This window comes from Leopardus geoffroyi, chromosome C3 (assembly GCF_018350155.1).
Source record: "Leopardus geoffroyi isolate Oge1 chromosome C3, O.geoffroyi_Oge1_pat1.0, whole genome shotgun sequence".
NCBI lineage: Eukaryota > Metazoa > Chordata > Mammalia > Carnivora > Felidae > Leopardus > Leopardus geoffroyi.
Window position 1 is genome coordinate 66371816 of NC_059338.1, and position 18558 is coordinate 66390373.

Consider the following 18558-nt stretch of genomic DNA (forward strand, 5'->3'; position numbering starts at 1 on the left):
TGAGTGGGCCACCCAGGCACCCCCACGGAGCTTACATTTTAGAGGAGAGATTCAAGCAAGACACGAACATTCAAATGTATTGTTACGGAATCAGGCTGGAACGCTGGTGGAAAAACCAAGGGGCACTCGGAGACCTTGGTGGATTGGAGATTTATTTAACACCGGCGGGCTCAGAGGGGACCGTCTCTCCAAAGGTCTGAGCCCCGAATGTGAGCCGGAAGGGTAATTTATAGTTATCAGCCTCCATATTTGTGGTGGTGGGGGGGGGGGTGGTTTTCACGAGCACAGCAAACAAAGGAAGAAGAAACCGGAGGAGGGGTCTCTAAGCTAGAGACCAGAGTTTGTTTTAGTCCAATCAGCCACCTTTGGTGTTCTTTATCCACTTCTCCAACAATATAAAGACCATCCAAAACCTGTAATGCCATGTAGCCACGTATTATGACAAAGCAGGATGGATGGATCGAGGATGGCGGGATGGGGGGGACTGCTGTCCAGGAAAGGCGTCTCTGTGAAGCGATGTTGGAGCAGAGACTTGAGTGCCAGAAGAATGTTCTAGGCAGAGGGCGTGGCCAACTGCAAAGACCCCGAGGCAGCAGTGTGTCCGATTTGAGAAAGAGCATGGGGGCGGGGAGTGTGGTTGAAACCCAATGGGAGTGGGGAGTTTAGGGGATGGAATCCTAGACAGTCAGGAACCAGGTCGTGGAGGGCCTTGCTGGCTATGGTAGTGTGTTGGTCTTCTTTCTAAGTAGAATGGGAAGCAGGTGGGGTGTTCCGAGAGGCTGGGTATGAAGGCTGCGGGAAGAAGCAGTCACATCTGTCGTGATATTCAGACCAGCATCTGTCCTGATTGGTTGGAGCCCATTACAAGACAGAGTAGACAGGATTCGCCGCTAACAGTCTGGTCTTGGAGGGTAAGAGAAAGCAAAGAGTTTGGCTTCATGCCATGGAGCTGGGTAAATGAAGACACTATTTCCCGGGGTGGAGAGCCCTGGAGAACGATCATGAATTCTCATGCTTTTGGCGGGGGGGCAGGTTAAAGACTTCCGTTCTGAACATACTGCCTTCAGACAAGTGTCAAGCAGGCAGAAAGGTAAGTCTGGAGTTCGGGGCACAGGTTCAGATTCAAAAAAACAATAAATTTGGGGGGCATCAGCATTTATATTTCATTCCGGTTATCACGTTCGCGTGGCAAATCACCTCAAAATGTAGCAGCTTCACACGATCATTTTATCAGGTTCCTGGATGCCGTGCATTTGGACATTTGGAAAAGGTACAGTGAGAGAGCTTGTCTGCTCCCCCGCGACTGGAGCCACCCGAGGTCTTGGTGGCAGTGACTTAACAGCCGGGGGCTGGAATCCTCCGGAGACATCTTCAGCCAATCGTCTGGCAATTGAGGCTGCCTAGCTGAGCTGCTGACTTGGTGTTTGCATGGGGTTCCTTCGTGGTGTGGGCTCCCTCCTAGCAGGGCAGTCCCGGGGATGGTTGGACTTCTTATAGGAGTTGAACTTCTTACATGGCAGCACAGGGTTTTCGTGATAGTATCCCAGTGGACAAGGGAAGGTTACGTGGCCTTTTATAGCCAGCCTTGGAAGTTGAACACTCACTTGCCTACGTTCTACTTGTTACAGGGGAACCACCAACATTGGCCTAGATTCAAGGTGAGGGGATGTAGGCCCAACCTCTTGAGAAGAGTGTTGAAGAATTTGCGCCGTGGCTTTCAAAGCATCGTGTCTAGTATTTATTTGTTTTTATTTTTTTTTAAGAGTTTTCACTTGTTTTTTAAATATTTATTTTTGAGAGAGAGCGAGAGTGTGAGCAGGGGAGGGGCAGAGAAAGAGGGGGACAGAGGATCCGAAGCAGGCTCCGCTCTGTGAGTACGGAGCCCGACACGGGTCTTGAACTCACAGACCTCGAGATGGTGAGCTGAGTGGAAGGCCGATCCGACGCTCAACCGAATGAGCCGACCAAGCACCCCCAACCATTGTGTATAGTATTTAATCCTTAAGACTAATTGATATCATCTAAGGGGATGGGTGTAGAGAGAAAGGAGAGAGGGCTCAAAGACTGATCCCTGGGGCATCCAATTTTTAGAGATCAGAAGGACGAGGAGGACCCGCCAGAGAAGACTGAGAAGGAGTGGCCTGCGAGGTAGGAGAAAATCAAGAGAGCGTAGAAGCAGAGTGAAGAGGTATTTCAGTAAAGGGGGGGGGGGGGTGATCAGTGCTGTCAAATCCTGCTAAAAGATCAAATAAATGTGGCCTGAGGATTGACGGTTGGCTTTGGTCTCGTGGAAGTCACTGGGCACCTGGGCCAGAGCGATTTCCACGTGTGGGAACTGGATACTTCAATTCTCACTTCTTTGGCTGGCTGTGTCATTTCCTGTGCCACCTCAGGACTGAGAGGCACACACTGGCTCGCTGGGCTTGGCTTTTGTCCTCACACATGGTCACAGAGTCTTGCCAAATGTTTCCAGAGGATGGAATTTATAAGAGAAGACCACCTATCTTCTTAATGTTCGACTTGACGAGAGAGCTCCAATAGTGGACAATACCTGTATCATAATGTTTGACCCAAAGCCTATTTCTGAAAATTCCTTTTAGAGTAGAGCTTGTGAATATAGAGCTTTAATGAAAAGTTTAAACCAGGGATTTAAAGATAGGGCAAGACTTGGGGCGCCTGGGTGGCTCAGTCTGTTAAGCGTCCGACTTCGGCTCAGGTCATGATCTCACAGTCCGTGAGTTCAAGCCCCGCATCAGGCTGTGTGCTGACACCTCGGAGCCTGGAGCCTGCTTCAGATTCTGTGTCTCCCTCTCTCTCTGCCCCTCCCTTGCTCATGCTCTGTGTCTCTCTGTCTCAAAAATAAATAAAAACATTAAAAATAAATAAATAAAAATAAAGATAGGGCAAGATCTATTGATGAGTGAGTGGGAAACGTTAGTCTGTGAACCAAATTAAACTCGCCCTAGATAAGGAGGGTTTGTTTGGTGGGGGTTTTAAGCTTCTTGGGGGATCAAGGAAAGCAAAATAAACATGAAAAGGGAAGAGTGAAAATTGCTCCTGTGTTAAAACCATGCACTTCAAAGCCCACTTAATGGTTGTCCAGAGATAAAACATTTATTTCATCTTTTTAAAAATTTTTATTTATTGGGGCACTCGGGTGGCCCAGTTGGTTGAGTGTCCGACCTCGGCTCAGGTCATGATCTCATGGTTTGTGGGTTTGAGCTCCACATTGGGCTCTGTGCTGACAGCTCAGAGCCTGGAGCCTGCTTCAGATTTTGTGTTTCTCTCTCTCTCTCTGCTCCTCCCCTGCTTGTGCTCTGTCTCTCTCTCAAAAATAAATAAACGTTAACAAATTTAAAAAATATATTTATTTTTGAGAGAGAGAGGAGAGAATCCCAAGTAGGTTCCATGCTCAGCACAGAGCCCGACATAGGGCTTGATCCCAGGACCCTGGGATCATGACCTGAGCTGAAATCAAGAGTCAGACGCTCAACCGACTGAGCCACCCAGGCGCCCCTCATTAGTTTCGGTAAAACCAACACGGTGTGGATTGTATGAGTGTAAATCCTTGGCCTGCCTGCCTTCATAGCCATTCCTTACCCATCGCCGGCTCTGTGTCTGGGGGAACACCGGGTTCGGTCTCTCCTTCACAGGCTCTGTGCTAGCCCACAAAAGACTGGGGACTCAAGGTGAGAGGATTCTCCTCCTCCCTCTCTGCCTCCGACAGCCTCCCTAGTAGTTGTCTCTTCTGTGGCTCAGCCCCCACCAGGCCCGGTTCTCACTCCCACCAGTGTTGCGGCTGTACCAGCTGCCGCCCCCAAACTGGGGGTTACCTTGATCTCCCCTGTTTGTTTCCTCAGCCCGTCCATCACCTGCGTCACCATTTCCCAGAATGAAGGTTCCCCCGGTTTTAATACATGGGTGATTTCTGGTTTTCTGGCTGGACCCTGCCATATCCTCTCTACTTCCCTCTTTTGCCCGCATGTCAATTTCTAATGCCCAAATATGCGAATTAACCACTGTATCTCCCTGCTTCCTGGTTACAATAGAATTCTGGGTTTACAGAATTCTGCACACTTTCAGACCTCACTTGTGTAGTGGTTACAACCACAGGCCCTGGGGAAGTCTGGCTGGCTCAGGCGGTAAAGCGTGTGATTCTCGATCTCGGGGCTGTGTTTGAGCCTCACATTGGGTGGAGAGATTACCTAAAAATAAAATCTTAAAAAATAAATAAATAAAAAAATAACACCCTGAGCCCTGGCATGAGGTGGGCCTGGTGTTAACTCGCAGCTCCTTGGTCCCTTCCTAGCTACGGATCTATGTTTGCTAGGCCTCAGTTTTCTCATCTACGACATGGAGAGGATAATTTTTCTACTTCATATGCTTATGACAATTGAATAGAATAGTGTGTCCAATGTACTCAGGACAGGATTTACACATTGTAAGTGTTCTGTAAAGGAAGCAATTACTCATGTTGGGAGCCAGCTGTGAAATGAGGACAAGCTGGGGTTTCATCCTCAGAGGCTGTTAAAACCAAGTCATTCATTTGTGGGGTCACGACGTGCTCGGCTGAACGGGGATGTGATGTGGCACACGCCTTATTTTTGGCCCTGTTGTCTGTTACTCTTTTTTTTTTTTCCCTAATGTTTATTTATTTTTAAGAGAGAGAAAGAAAGACAGAGTGTGAGTGGCAGAGGGGCAGAGAGAGAGGGAGACACAGAATCCCAAGCAGGCTCCAGGCTCTGAGCTGGCAGCACAGAGCCCGACGCAGGGCTCGAACCCACGGAGCACGAGAGCATGATGAGCCCGAAGCAGAGGCCCGACCCGCTGAGACACCCAGGTGCCCCATGTAGTCCATCATTCTGGAGTAAGATACGGCGAGGTAAGAGTGGGGTCGGTCGTTATAAATGTTCATTGGTGGACCGATTCTCTTGTTTTTAGGCCAGAGTCAGAGGATTGGATAGATCAAGGGAGATTGCGTTGGAGACGAGGCATAATGACTCCTGTCCTGTCCTCTTTCTATTCTGAAAGGTCGGAATAATTCCCAACACCTTCCTAAAACGTTTTCTGATGACTTCAAACAAACTGTGTTTGTGGGTAGCATACATCTATCTAATCTCCAGGCCCCCGACTGGAATTTCACAAAGACCTCCCCAGGCTCTTTTCCCAGGGAACACCCTGCCAGGCAGCCTGTGGCCCTCGTGTTTCGCAGGAGCAGTTCAAGCACCGTGGGGCTGCCGAGGCTGCGCCTTTCTTTGGCTTAAGACCGGTTTCATTAACAAGCATGTTCACACTTCAACCGGAACATTTAAAATAACACCCGCACAATGTGTTTAGTGTCTAGTTAATTATTAAGTCCCTGAGCTTGAATTATTCAAGCAAAATTGATTGCGTTCAACCTTCTTCCTTCTCTTTGTGCCTTTTTTTTTTTTTTAAACATAAAAATAAGTCCTCCCCTTTACTCTCTAAACAATGTGGAAAAGGTTATTAAGCAACCATCAATACCCGGGACTGTGGGTGGTACCCAAGCGCTAACAGAATAGGTAGAGACACGACTGGCAGCTTGACTCCTTTGTTAGAAAACATATCTGTACCTCATACACTTCCATTGTTAATTAGCATTTATGAAGATCGAACATTTTTAAAATTCTCTCTTTTAAACTCTCTCTTATAGTTATTTACAAGTTGGATGAGTAGGTATCTTGGAGTCAGTTCTTTTTTTTAAATGTTGACTTACTTTTGAGAGAGACACACACGCACAGAGTGAGAGCAGAGAAGGGACAGAGAGAGAGGGAGACACAGAATCCGAAGCATGCTTCAGGCTCCGAGCTGTCAGCACAGAGCCCTTACATGGGACTCGAACCCACAAACCGCGAGATCATGACCTGAGCGGGAGTCGGATGCTTAACTGACTGAACCACCCAGGTGCCCCTCTTGGAGTCAGTTCTATGGTGGAAAAACGAAAGGAATGGTTTCTTTCTTTGCTAGGTCAAATGAGAGTGTTAAAATGTCTTGGCTTCGCTATTAAAAACCATGTTGTTAAAGAACATTCTTTGACCTAAAGAGATGTTTATAGTATATTGCCAACTGAAAAGAGAAGGCTATGAAACTGTCTTTTAGTATGTATCATTTCTGTTAAAATGCATGGAAAGAAGACCTGAATAATAAACACCAAAATATGATTATCTGTGTTGGGATTAAACAGTTCAGTTTTGCTTTTCTGTTACTTTTATAATCAGACAACACACACATATAAAAATGTCATGGCTAGAAACGATTGATCTTTTGTCTAAGTATCACCCGTGTCAACAGCACGTTGGCGATAATGCCCTCCCATTTAAGCCAGGCAAGTGTAGACTTGGCAAGCGTAGATGTTACGCAAAATTCATAGTGTTTTGTGAATCACAGCAACTTGAATAATTTCTATCAGCCTTTGTTTCTTAGACTTCATTCCTAGTTGTTCCTCAGCTTCCACATTATTAAGATGTAAAAAAGATGCCATTGTGGGCACTAACATAGAACACATTACTGGCCCACGGGCATAGGCAAGGGATATAACATAATTGTATTCTGGAGAAAAATAAAGGAGATGGCCATTTTGAGAGGAAATGACAGAAATGCAGTGACCCAGTTTGGTGATACATTTCAATGTGGGACCTTCCATGAGAAATCCGTAAACAGAGCTCTCCTGAAACCAAGACTGGAAAAAACCGGGAAGGCCCTGAATGCCTGAAAGCATCGGGGACCGTAGCTCTTGAACGACTTGCTCCTGTTACCCAGCGTCTGCAGGGCCCCAGGGTCACACGTGTGCGGGCGCGCGCGGGGGCGCGGGCGCGCGCACACACAGGGACAGTGGGTTCGAAGCCTGCCGAGCACGGTCGGGACTCCCTGCACAGCCTGAATCCCTGTAGGTGGTATAACCTTGGCGGCAGCTGGAGTGGTTCCGGAGCAGGAGCCCAGTGCTCCGCGTAGGGAAACTTTCGGAACTGGAGATGGGCATCCTGCCCTTGCTTGGCACACACACTGCCGACCCGGACGCTAGCGCACACGGGTCTGTCATTGCATTTGTCCTGGGAATGACACACGAAGTGGTGTAATTAGACACCCAGGGAATTGCGAGTCGGTTGAGCTCGGGAACCGCATTTGCGGGGGGGGGGGGGGCGGGTGGTGCGCAGGTAAGGGGCGCTAGGAGGGGCACGTCCTCAGCAAGTCTGGGGGCGGGGGCACAGCGGCTGCTCCTGCCCCTCCCCCACCCCTCCTCCCGGAGCAAACGTGCCGGGCAGGTGGTGCTCCGGGGGCGCCGGGCAAGGCCCGCTCGCCGTCCGCGCCAGAGGCCTCCGCGGGTCCTCCAGCATCCCTGCGTTCCACGTCGCGGCGGCCGCGGCCCCGCCAGGGGTGCAGCCGCCCGCGCCGCGGCCCGCGCCCCTCCAGGGCCTCGGCTCCGCGCGGCGCAGCTGGGGGACCGACCCCGCTGGGCCCCGCGGGGCTCGGGCGGGGGCGGGGCGGGGGGCGGCGCGGGCGCGCGCGCGCGGCCGGGCCGCCATATTGGATCCGGGCGCGGCGGCGCGCTGTAGGCTGCGCGCGCGCGCGGGCGCGGCGGGGGCTGGGGGGAGCCTCGCGGAGCCTAGAGCGCGAGCGCGCCAGGCCGGGAAGGCGGGGGAGGGGTGGGACGGAGAGGAAGGGAGTGGCTGCGAGCCGGGCTGCCGCAGCCTCCGCTCTCCTCACCGGCGGCACCGACCCCTCCTCCCGCGCCCGGTCGGGGAAAAGATGCCCTGAGCCCCAGGGCGTGAAGAAGGGGGAGAAGGCGCCGACCGCGTCCCGTGAATCCAGAAGCCCCCCCTCCCCCCGCGCCAGGGCGTCGGGAGCCTCCGGGGCGGCCGCCGGGCGGCCGAGGGGGGCGGGGGAGAGCGGCCGTCCGCCGCGCGCGGCGCAGGCCCCCGGCCGGCGACCCCCCGCCATGGGGCGGGCGCGGGCGGCCGAGTAGCCGCAGCCCCCGGAGCCGGGGCGGGCGCCGCCGCAGCCCGCGCGTCAGGCCCCGGCGGACGCCGCGAGGAAAATGAGGAGTGTCGTCCGGAATCCGCGGGAGAGCGGACTCGCCGCAGAGCCCTGACGAGGGGGACGCCGGGAGCAGGGAGGAGACGCGTCCTCCGGGCAGGGCCGGGCGGGCGGCGCGCCGAGGGGCTGCCCCGCGGACCCCGCCGCCGGGCCACTCTGCCCGCGGCGCCCGGGGAGCCTCTGCGGCGGCGGCGGCGCTGCCTTTGCCTCCGCCGAGTGCCTTCTGGGGGCTTCCTCCCCTTGCCGTGGTCCTCCTTCCCCGGGAGCGGATCGGACCCAAGCCATTAATGATGCGGCCGGGCTCGCTGCGGGGTTGTGTGGCACGAGGTGAATTTTGAATGAAGGCGAAGAGTTGTGTTTTCTTTTCTTTCTTAAAGAAAAAAAAATTTTTTTTTTTTTTTTTTTTTTTAAAGAAGTCTGGACTCTTGGGTCCGTTGTACTTGGATTGCCTCCTGCGACTGCACCGTGCTCTTCTTTGGAAAAGATGTACGAAAGCCCCGTTGCATGGTAGCTCGCCCCGCAGAGCCGGGTGTGCGCCCGCGGGATCGCAGGCGCTCCGGGCCGGGGGGCTCCCCGGCCGCTCGGGGGCGGGGCGGGGGGGAGGGTTGTCGGGCGGCCGCGGCCCGGCCTGACAGCTGCGTGAGGGGACCGGACCCACCGCTTCCAGAACTCCGGCTCGGGGCCGCCGCGTGCCCCGCGCGCCAGTGACCGAGGGGAGGCGCGGCGGACGTGGGCGCAAACATGTCCGGAGAGGTGCGCCTGCGGCAGCTGGAGCAGTTCATCCTGGACGGGCCCGCTCAGACCAACGGGCAGTGCTTCAGCGTCGAGACGCTGCTGGACATCCTCATCTGCCTGTACGATGAGTGCAACAACTCTCCGCTCCGAAGGGAGAAGAACATTCTCGAATACCTGGAGTGGGGTGAGTGTGCCTGGCCTAAGTCCGCCCCCGTTTCGTTGGGCATTGGTGGTTTCGTTGTTGCGGGGGGTCGCCGCGAGTGAGCGGCGGGGCTCGGCGATCAGTACGTGGCTGGACATAGATCGTCCATGTGACATGTATGGTAAACGCGTCACGGGCCTGGTACGTAGCTCGAAGTACATGTGCGGGAAGGGAACGGATCCCACTTACCCGAGTTTTTTTTTTTTTTTTTTTTTTAATAGTTTTTGGTAGATGTTGTCCCAAGAGTGAAAACCGCGCTACCCCATTATTGCCTTGATTTAAAGTGGCGTTTGGGAGGAAGGACTTGTGTTTTCAGGTCAACCGTCAGAGATTTTGAGTAATTCCGTGATGAGCAAAGTGGATTATTGCTCACGGCTGCCCCAGCGCATGGCGGAATAACACACATTCAGTTGAAAGGTGTCGGTTGGGGGAACGCATTCCTTCCCAGGCTCTGGAAATCGCTCTTGAAATGGGCGGAGAGATGAACATCTCTTCGGTCAACAGGAACTGGAAGGTGGTGGCCCGTGGGTTTTATTTCATCTCCGTATGGCACTCGCAGAGGAAACTGCTGCACACGGACTTTCCAGAAATTGTCATGTTTGGAAGACAGCATGACATAATGGTTAAGACATTTTGCGATAGTACTTGGTGGGGAATGTTTGGGAACAGCTCCCACTTGAGGGGTAGATGTACTGTAAATTTAATTCGGATCTAAGCCGGTTGGACTTTTGTCGTCATTTCCCTCCCCGGAGACGGGATTTGGAGGAAGACCTACCGTAGCCGAATAGCTCAGGGAGGCGCGCAGACGCTCCATGTGACCTTCAAGCTTGGGGGCTTGGCCTAAGTTCTTCTTCCCGGGTCACGTGCGTGCGAGCCCGTTGAACACCCGGCCCTCTGTTGGGAGAGAGAAACTCCTCACCACCCACACCTGCGCCGAGGGGTGTTGGCCAGGGTCGTACCTGTGGGGTCCTAACAATTTTACTTTGTTGGCAGGTGTTCGCACTACAAGGCCTTCCCGAGTAGACCTTTATTTTCTTGAAGTACAAGTCGAGTGGTGATTATTTCGTTGATTGATTGATTGATTTTTGGTTTGAAATTGATTAAAAATTAGTTTGTCAGGTAAATCACTCGTAGGCCGTAAGATGGCCTATCCATAATAATTGTATTGAACTTGGCCCGGATCAGAAGTTTTCTAGCAGCTTCATGTCATGAGGTGTTGAAAGTGTGTGTGTGTGTGTGTGTGTGTGTTCATACATGTGAATGGGATGGTTTTTACAGGCTCCTAGGCTCACGCTGGGAATGTAAGAATTTGAAACCATCTTTTCTCCTAAGCGTAAGACCATTGTGATTGACTTTGGTACTGGTTTTGTTATGTCTTTTATTTTTATGTGTAGGGTAAACTATTTTATAAAGCATATGTAATTTTCCATTCCCCGTTTCATAAATGTAGAGACTTTTCCTAGTGTTTGTTTTGAAAATTCAAAGAAACGGTTTAGGTACTTCTAGAGTGCCCGTTCTTGGATTATGGTTCCATAGCGACACTCTTGTCAATGATCATGGTTGTCGTTTAATATCTGTTCTTTCTCATCTATGAAATGGTGGGAGATCTCTATGCACCAGTAATAAATATAAATGTACAGTTATAATAAAAGAGAAAGTCATATCCTGAATTGCCTTTTGGTTTTTAAGAGTTTACATAGTAGTTTTGTGCAATACGATACTTTGCTGTTTGGCTAGAATAATTTATGTATATTTTCCCACTAAGTATGTTTTCTTGAGCTTTGTTTTTTATATCTCTATAAAAAGAAGCCTTGCTTATGCATATTTAATTTAAGCCAAATAAGCCAAAAATCGAATAAATATTTGGCCAAACACATTTTATTTTTATTAATGTATTTTAAGTAATTTCAAACCAGGGATTTTGCACAGTTTAAAGTAGGTTAAGTTTTAGGGGTATCGTCCATATTTTGTCTTTTTAGAAGTCTGATATGACAAAAATATATAGTCTCAAGTAAATTCATATTGTATTTCTCAGTAATCGAAAAAAGACTAGAATTTTTAGGGACTTATTTTGTACACTGTGGGGTCAAGCAGTGACTGTTCAGGCATTTGTAAGATAGATAATGAGGTCTTGAAAGTGGGAGTTATCAAACAGAAGTTTGGGTAAGGACTAAGAAGAAGTTAAGAATGGAAAAGCTGTCAAGAGATGTATCTTCAGTGGTATTGCTATTTTTAAGTTATTTGAGAATTTATGTTAAGAATGCCAGTGTGTTCTCTGCATTTAAGTATTGATATAGGTCAGCTGTTGGGTCTCAGTTGATTACTACCTTTTGGGGAAATGCCGTATTTTATTCTTATTATCTAACATTATATAAAAAGTAGATCAAGGAAGTTTCCAGATAGCGAAATGACCCCACTATAATTTCTTAGACATTACTTTTTTGGTCTGTATTGGAAATTTATAGGGATTGTTTGTTGGGCTTAAATATGATAACGATTTGTGTGAAATGGTACAGTTTTTAGTTTGATTTTTTAAAAGATCCAGTATTTGCAACAGTAGAGCAGTAGTCGTTAAATAGTCTATATTACATGCTGGGTATATTTGTGTTTGGCTGTTTACGTGAATGAATGCGTCATCTAGTTATGCCTTATTTTTATGCTGATGATAGGCTACTGTAAAAAATGGAGTCAGCCAAGATTCTGTCTGTGTGGCTTCATTCCATCAATTTCACTTTATTCCTGGTTATGGTCCATTTCACTTTTATTATCGGTACAGTTAATGTTTTGTTCGTTACACTATCATGACAAGAAAACTGACAGTTCGCTCAGGTACTTTTTTTCTCGGGTGGGTTGGGGACAGCATTCCTTGTTCTTGCTGATGGCTTGAGGGAGGAAGTGTAGACTCCTAGAGAGGAAGAAGGAATTAAGCCAATGAGCAGTAGAGCAGGGGGATAAGAGTGCCTTCAGGCTATATAGACTGCTTAAATTTAATAATGCGTATTTTCCAGTTATATCTGATAAGATTAGAAAGACTTGTGTCCTTGTTTTTCAACTGTTGAAATGATAGAGATTTGTGTGTTTGTTTATAAAATAATAGCTTTGATATCAGCAGAACTCTAGAATGATTTACAGTAGAATTGTATGAACAAAAATAACGTTTATATTATAAACATTATAACTTGCTGTCAATGAGGACATGACTGTCTTGTTCACTGAATTGGCTACCTCTCCTTTGAAAAGGGAAATTGGTATTTTAGGGACTTCTTTACCAACTGACTTAAAACGTAGATGTCAGATAATGTTAATAACAAAAGAAGCATGTAAGGCTGTGTGTGGATAACTGTTTTTTGGTGCTTTCTGAATCTTGTACTTGGTAATCTCATTTAAGTTATCCTTAATTTTGTAGGTTATTTAGTATATGCATACTCATACATCTAAATAGTCAATAAGAAACTTATTACCAGAGCACCTCAGCTGGTACTGGGGTTTACACTTTTCCTTTCATTGGGGTGGTTTTGAAGCTTATTAACATCTTTTCACATGTGGGTCAGTTAGGTGAGGTGATGAGGGCTTGTTAGAAGGATCTGAATCATCTGAATCTTTTCTAGGATGCTTTGTTTTTCACTTCAGCTGTAGGTTAGTAGAATTTGTCACACCAAACTATCAAAGTGTTCATGTGATACAGATGATTAAGTTTATTTAAAGTCCTCAGGATTATCACCAATGTCATCAGAAATACAGGTTGGGCACTTGTTTCCTTTATACTTGCCAGTAATTTAGTCTTATTCTAAGAATGACAGTAAGTATAATTTTTTGAACTAATACAATGCTGATACAGTAGGTGATGTCTATTATTTTTCTATTTCTCTTTTTTCTGTTTCTTTTTTAAGTAGAAGTATAATTAACGTCCAGTGTTATATTAGTTTCAGGTGTGCAATCCAAGGATTCAACGATTCTGTACATTACTCAGTGCTCTAGATAAATGTCCCCTTAAGCCCTTTCTCTGTTTCTCCCCTCTGGCAACCACCAGTTTGTTCTGTGTTTAAGAGTCTGGTTTTGTTTGTTTGTGTTTGCCTTTGTTTGTTTGTTTTATTTCTTAAATTCCATATATGAGTGAAATCGCATGGTATTGCATCTCTTTTTCAAAAATATATATGGCTCTGTGAGTGAGAGTGGGGATGTTAGGATTAACACTTTAAGAATTTTAGGAACTTATTTTTCATATGGAAATGTAAGGCATACCTTAGCATAGCAGTGTAAAAACAAACAGCATAATGTTGGCAGTTTTGTGAAACATTTCCTAATTCCTGGGACTCGGTTAATAGTACAGAGTAAGCCCAGGCCGTTTAGGGTAAAGGAACCAAACTTCGTACAAATTAATACTTTGTTATACTACACTTCACTTTGGCAGTTAATTTCTTTGAAACCTTTTCTCTTTTGGTACACTTAGTGCCAGTATGTTGTGTAGGTAGCTCATTGTGTTCCATCCTATTGTTTTGATAGCTTTTAAAATCAATTTACTGAGTCCAGAGAGCATTTAAAAAATTAAACAGAGCAGAATAGAGAATATCAAGTACATTGTGTTTAGAAAGAATAAGTATTTTCCTGTCAAACTTTGTTTTTCTGTATTTCTACTGTAGATCGGGGTCAAAAGAGTTTGAAACTCTAGTGTAGATTGAAGCTAATATATGTTGACTGTTTAACGGCAAAAAGATTGTAGACATAGTTCTTTTTTTTTTTCAGAAAGAAAAGTGTACATCATTAAAAAAAAAAGGGACAGACTGGAGAATTTAACGGAGAGGAGTTTAGAAAGGGACCAGGAACTAGGAAGGAGAGACGGAGAACGAGAGAAAGGACGGACTAGAAAATGAGCGTGGATATAGTGTTTTCCTGGGTTGCTGCTTAAGTCCGAGCTGTGAATGAGTATTTTTAATTTACAAGAACTCAGTGAACGGAGAACTTGACTTTATACTCCTTTGTATCGTCTTTGATGGTTCATTTCCTTTTCCTTTGACATTTTTCCTTTTCTGACTTGGGGTCTTGGATGTTGACTCACTGATTGTCAGAGTTGCGTAAGTGTGGCAAACAGGAGGGATAACCCTATGACCTGTAGACTCTGGTGTTTTTTGGTTCTGTCTTCCCATTACTCCAGATGAACTCTATAGTGGATGCAAGTGAGAAGGCTTTGCTAGTTCCATGGATTTTCTGATCCCTTGTTACTCATACGAAACTGCCAGTGGGAGTGATGTAAGGTTTTCGGAAGCTATGGCCAAGAATTGCTCAGCTGCTTTGTCAGTATGTGAATCAGTCCAGAAGTTCTTTACATAAAGACTTTTGTTTTTGAATGACCCGCACTGCACGTATAGGTCATCCCAGATATATGAATGGCTGTCGTTTTTGGCCACTGCCTACAAAACTCCTTTGTACATGAGGGGATTTCTCTTCCCCACTGATACTCATCAGGGCCCCGCGGTAGCTCTTGCGGTCTAGTTGCTCTGAACTCACTTTCTAGTGTCCACTGCCTTTTTCCACTTAGCACACGGGGAATGGCTGGCCCTTTGCTGGCCAGCCCTCCTACCCCGCCTCCTGGCGCTTCTATATCTGCTGCACGTTAGCTCTCATGGTGACCAGGAGCGGGGCGGGGAGGGTGAAGACCCGCCCCCCCCCTTCCTTCTTGCCCCTTGCTTCTTCGTGGTGTAACTCTTTTCTGTTTTGGAATTAGGGCTTCTGCAGTCTAGCCCCATCCCTACTTTCAACAGGTGCTTTGGAAATCCAGGGGATATTAATAGGTGCTTTGTGGCTGGAGAGGGGAGGCAGATGTTTATGTGACTAAATAAATTTGGGAAACTATTTTAAATTTTTTTTTTTTTTTCAACGTTTATTTATTTTGGGACAGAGAGAGACAGAGCATGAACGGGGGAGGGGCAGAGAGAGAGGGAGACACAGAATCGGAAACAGGCTCCAGGCTCTGAGCCATCAGCCCAGAGCCTGACGCGGGGCTCGAACTCATGCACCGCGAGATCTTGACCTGGCTGAAGTCGGACGCTTAACCGACTGCGCCACCCAGGCGCCCCATGGGAAACTATTTTAAACAAAAGTAAACATCAAGAGTAGTGCCAGTTACTCTAGAATTTATATATGATGAGAACGTGTATATATTATATATGATGAGAATATGTACATTTATATATATATGATGAGAGAATCATTTTTTAAAAAAATTTTCTAATGTTTTCTTTATTTTTGAAAGACAGAGACAGCATGAATAGGGGGAGGGGCAGAGAGAGAGGGAGACATAGAATCCAAAGCAGGCTCCAGGCTCTGCACTGTCAGCGCAGAGCCTGATGCGGGGCTTGAACTCAGGAACTGCGAGATCATGACCTGAGCTGAAGTCGGATGCTTAACTGACTGGGCCACCCAGGCGCCCCTCGTCTTTTTTTTTTTTTTTTTTTTTTTCTTTAAACCATACCTGGATGATGTATGACAACAAGTATTCCATGGGACACCCTTTGAGAAACACTCTTTTATTACGAGGTCATGGTGTTTCTTGTATCAGGGTTAGAAGGAGATGATTTTGGGAAACTTTGGGATACCTTGTGGTTTGAGGAAGAATCATAATTTGAGTAAGTTGTATTTTACTTAGTGGTTGTGGACTTTTAATGGTCTTCTGTGTGATAGTCATGTGAACTGAGAGATAAACTTGATCATGTGGTCTAGCACAAGAGCGATGCCGATGAACTATTACATCTAGGAGAAGCATCCTAGAAAGTAGAGTGAAATTAGATGTAAAATAGTGAACCAGTACGATCAACCCCTACAGTCCTTGAAATTACTGAGAAGAATAATTATGACCTTTTCTTGCTCTAATTAAACTTGCTTTTCAGGGAGTCAGAGTGGCTCAGGTTGAGCGTCTGGCTCTTGATTTCGGCTCAGGTCATGATCCTGGGGTTGTGGGATTGAGCCCTGCATTGGGCTCTGTGCTGAGAGTGGAGCCTGCTTAGGATTCTTTCTCTGTCTCTCTCTGCCCCTCTCCCCCACTTGTCCTTTCTCTCTCTCTTGAAAAAAAAAAAAAAAAAAAAGTAAATAAACTTGCTTTTCAAGTATAGGGAATCACTATAAATACAGAAATTCTCACTTTATCTTTTGTAGCTTTCGTTACTGTAATTGTTAACGTGTTGCAAAAATATTTATCTGAAACAGTTTGATTCATTACTTTGTGATATTTAAGAGGAAAAGGTCAAGGACTTACTATTTTAGAATTCGTTGTAGTACTAAGTATTGTTTTTTCTAAGGTTACAATGTTTTAACTAAGCTATTGGTTTCAGACTTTTGGACCAGTGTGGAATTTCACAACTCGCTATAACATTGTATATGTGAAGCTATGGATTTCAAGTGCCAGCACCTATTTATATGTAGCGTAAAGAAACCAGAAAATACAATTCTTTTATTGAAGAGAAAAACACACATACAGGCATACCTTGGAGATATTGTGGGTTTGGTTCCAGACCACCACAATAAAGCAAATACTGTAATAAATGATTCAATTGAATTTTTTGGTTTCCCAGTGCATATAAGGGTTAGGTTTATTTACTAAGTGTGCAATAGCATTATGTCTAAAAAAAATGGACATACTTTAAATAAGAAATACTTTATTGCTAAAAACGGTAACCATCTGAGCTTCCAGTGAGTCGTGATCTTGCTACTGGAGGGTCTTGCCTCCCTGTTGGCGGCTGCTGACTGGTCAGGGTGGTGGGGCTGAAGGTTGGGGTTGGGGCAGTTTCTGAAAATAAGACAAGTTCGCCTCATCGCTGGACTCTTGCTTTCATGAGCGAATTCTCTGGAACCCGCGACGCAGCCTGATCGCATCTGACCCCTGGCAGAACTTCTTTCGGGACTGGAGTCCTGCCTCAGACCCTGCCGCTGCCTTATCGGCTCAGCTGATGTCCTGTTCCAAATCCTCCGTTGTCATTTCAACGGTCTTCCCAGCGTCTTCACCGGGAGGACCTTCCACCTCCAGAGACCATGTGCGCATCTGATCAGGTTTGACGAGGAGATCGCAGGCCTTCGGTCCCGTCTGCAGCCCCCACTTCTGACCCCGGTTCCCTAGCTGTTTCCACCACAGCTGCAGGGACTCTCTCCCCTGACGTCTTGAAGGGGCATCTTGAGGGCTGGAACCAACTTCTTCCAAACCCCTGTGAATGCTGGTACTTTGATTTCTTCCCACAGATCACAAATGTTCCTAGTGGCATCTAGAATAGATGAAATAGAAAGGTGAATCCTTTCCAGAAGGTGTTTGATTTGCTCTGCCCAGATCCATCAGAGGAATCACTATCTGTGGCCGCTGTAGCCTAATGAAACGTATTTCTTCTGTAATAAGACTTGAACGTTAAGATTACTTCATGATCCATGGGCTGCAGAATCGATGTCGTGTTAACAGACATGAAATCAACATGAATCTCTTTGTCTGTCTGCATCAGAGCTCTTGGGTCCCCAGTGCTGTCAATGAGCAGTCGTGTTTTAAAAGTAATCTTTTTTCTGAGCAGTAGGTCTCACCAATGGGCTTAAAATATTCAGTAAGCCAGGGGCACCTGGGTGACTCAGTCGGTTAAGTGTTTGACTTGGGCTCAGGTCATGATGTCACAGTCTGTGAGTTCGAGCCCATCGTCGGGCTCTGTGCTGACAGCTCAGAGCCTGGAGCCTACTTCGGATTCTGTGTCTCCCTTTCTCTCTGCCCCTCCCCTGCTCACACTCTGTGTATCTCTCTCTCTCAAAAATAAATAAACTTAGAAAAATTTTTTTTTAATTAAAAAAATAATTCAATAAACCATGCTGTAAACAGATGTGCTGTGATCCCAGGCCTTGTTCCGTTTCTGGAGCACAGGCAGAATAGATCTAGCATAGTTCGTAAGGGCCCTTGGATTTTTGGAATGCCACATGGACGTAGGGTTCAAGTTAAAGTCCTCACCAGCTGCATTAGCCCCTCACAAGAGAGTCAGCCTGTCCTTTGAGGCTTTGAAGCCAGGCACGGACTCCTCTCCAGCCATGAAAGTCCTAGATGGTGTCTTCCAGTGCGAGGCTGTTCTGTCTACGCTGAGACCTGTTGTTGAGTGTAGCCCCCTCATTAATTCTCTCGGCTGGACCTTCTGGAGAACTTGGTGCAGCTTCTCCATCGGACTTGCTTCCTCTCCTTGTACTTTTATGGAGATGGCTTCTTCCCTTAAACCTTGTGACCCAGCCTTTGCCAGCTCAGACTTCTCTTCTGAGACTTCCTCCCCTCTCTGAGCCTTCACAGACTTGAAGGGAGCCAGGGCCCTGCTCTGGGTCAGGCTGTGGCTTAAGGGAATGTCGTGGCTGTTGGCTCTTCCGTCCGGACCACGGACGCTTCATCCACGTCAGCGGTACGGCTGTTTCGCTCTCTTGCCATTCGTGTGTTCACTGGCGTAGCACATTTCATTTATTTCGAGAACTTTTTCTTTGTGTTTATAAGTTAGCTGTTGGGTGCACGCAGCCTGGCTTTCCGCCTGTCTTGGCTTTCAGCATGCCTTCTTCACCGAGCTTGATCATTT

At 47.1% G+C, this 18558-nt stretch overlaps 1 protein-coding gene across 15 annotated transcripts in view; it reads left to right on the forward strand.

Annotated features, from left to right (window-relative positions):
* The first annotated feature begins 7898 nt into the window (after positions 1–7898).
* CDC42BPA (CDC42 binding protein kinase alpha) overlaps positions 7899–18558 on the forward strand; it is a 320829-nt gene continuing 310169 nt past the window's right edge. For 14 of the 15 annotated variants that reach the window (XM_045453221.1, XM_045453229.1, XM_045453222.1 and 11 more), the window contains exon 1: positions 7899–8974. In XM_045453221.1, the coding sequence (XP_045309177.1) occupies positions 8797–8974 (178 nt within the window). In that variant the 5' untranslated portion in view covers positions 7899–8796. The remainder of the gene's footprint in view (positions 8975–18558) is intronic. The other variant, XM_045453230.1, reaches the window with a different exon arrangement.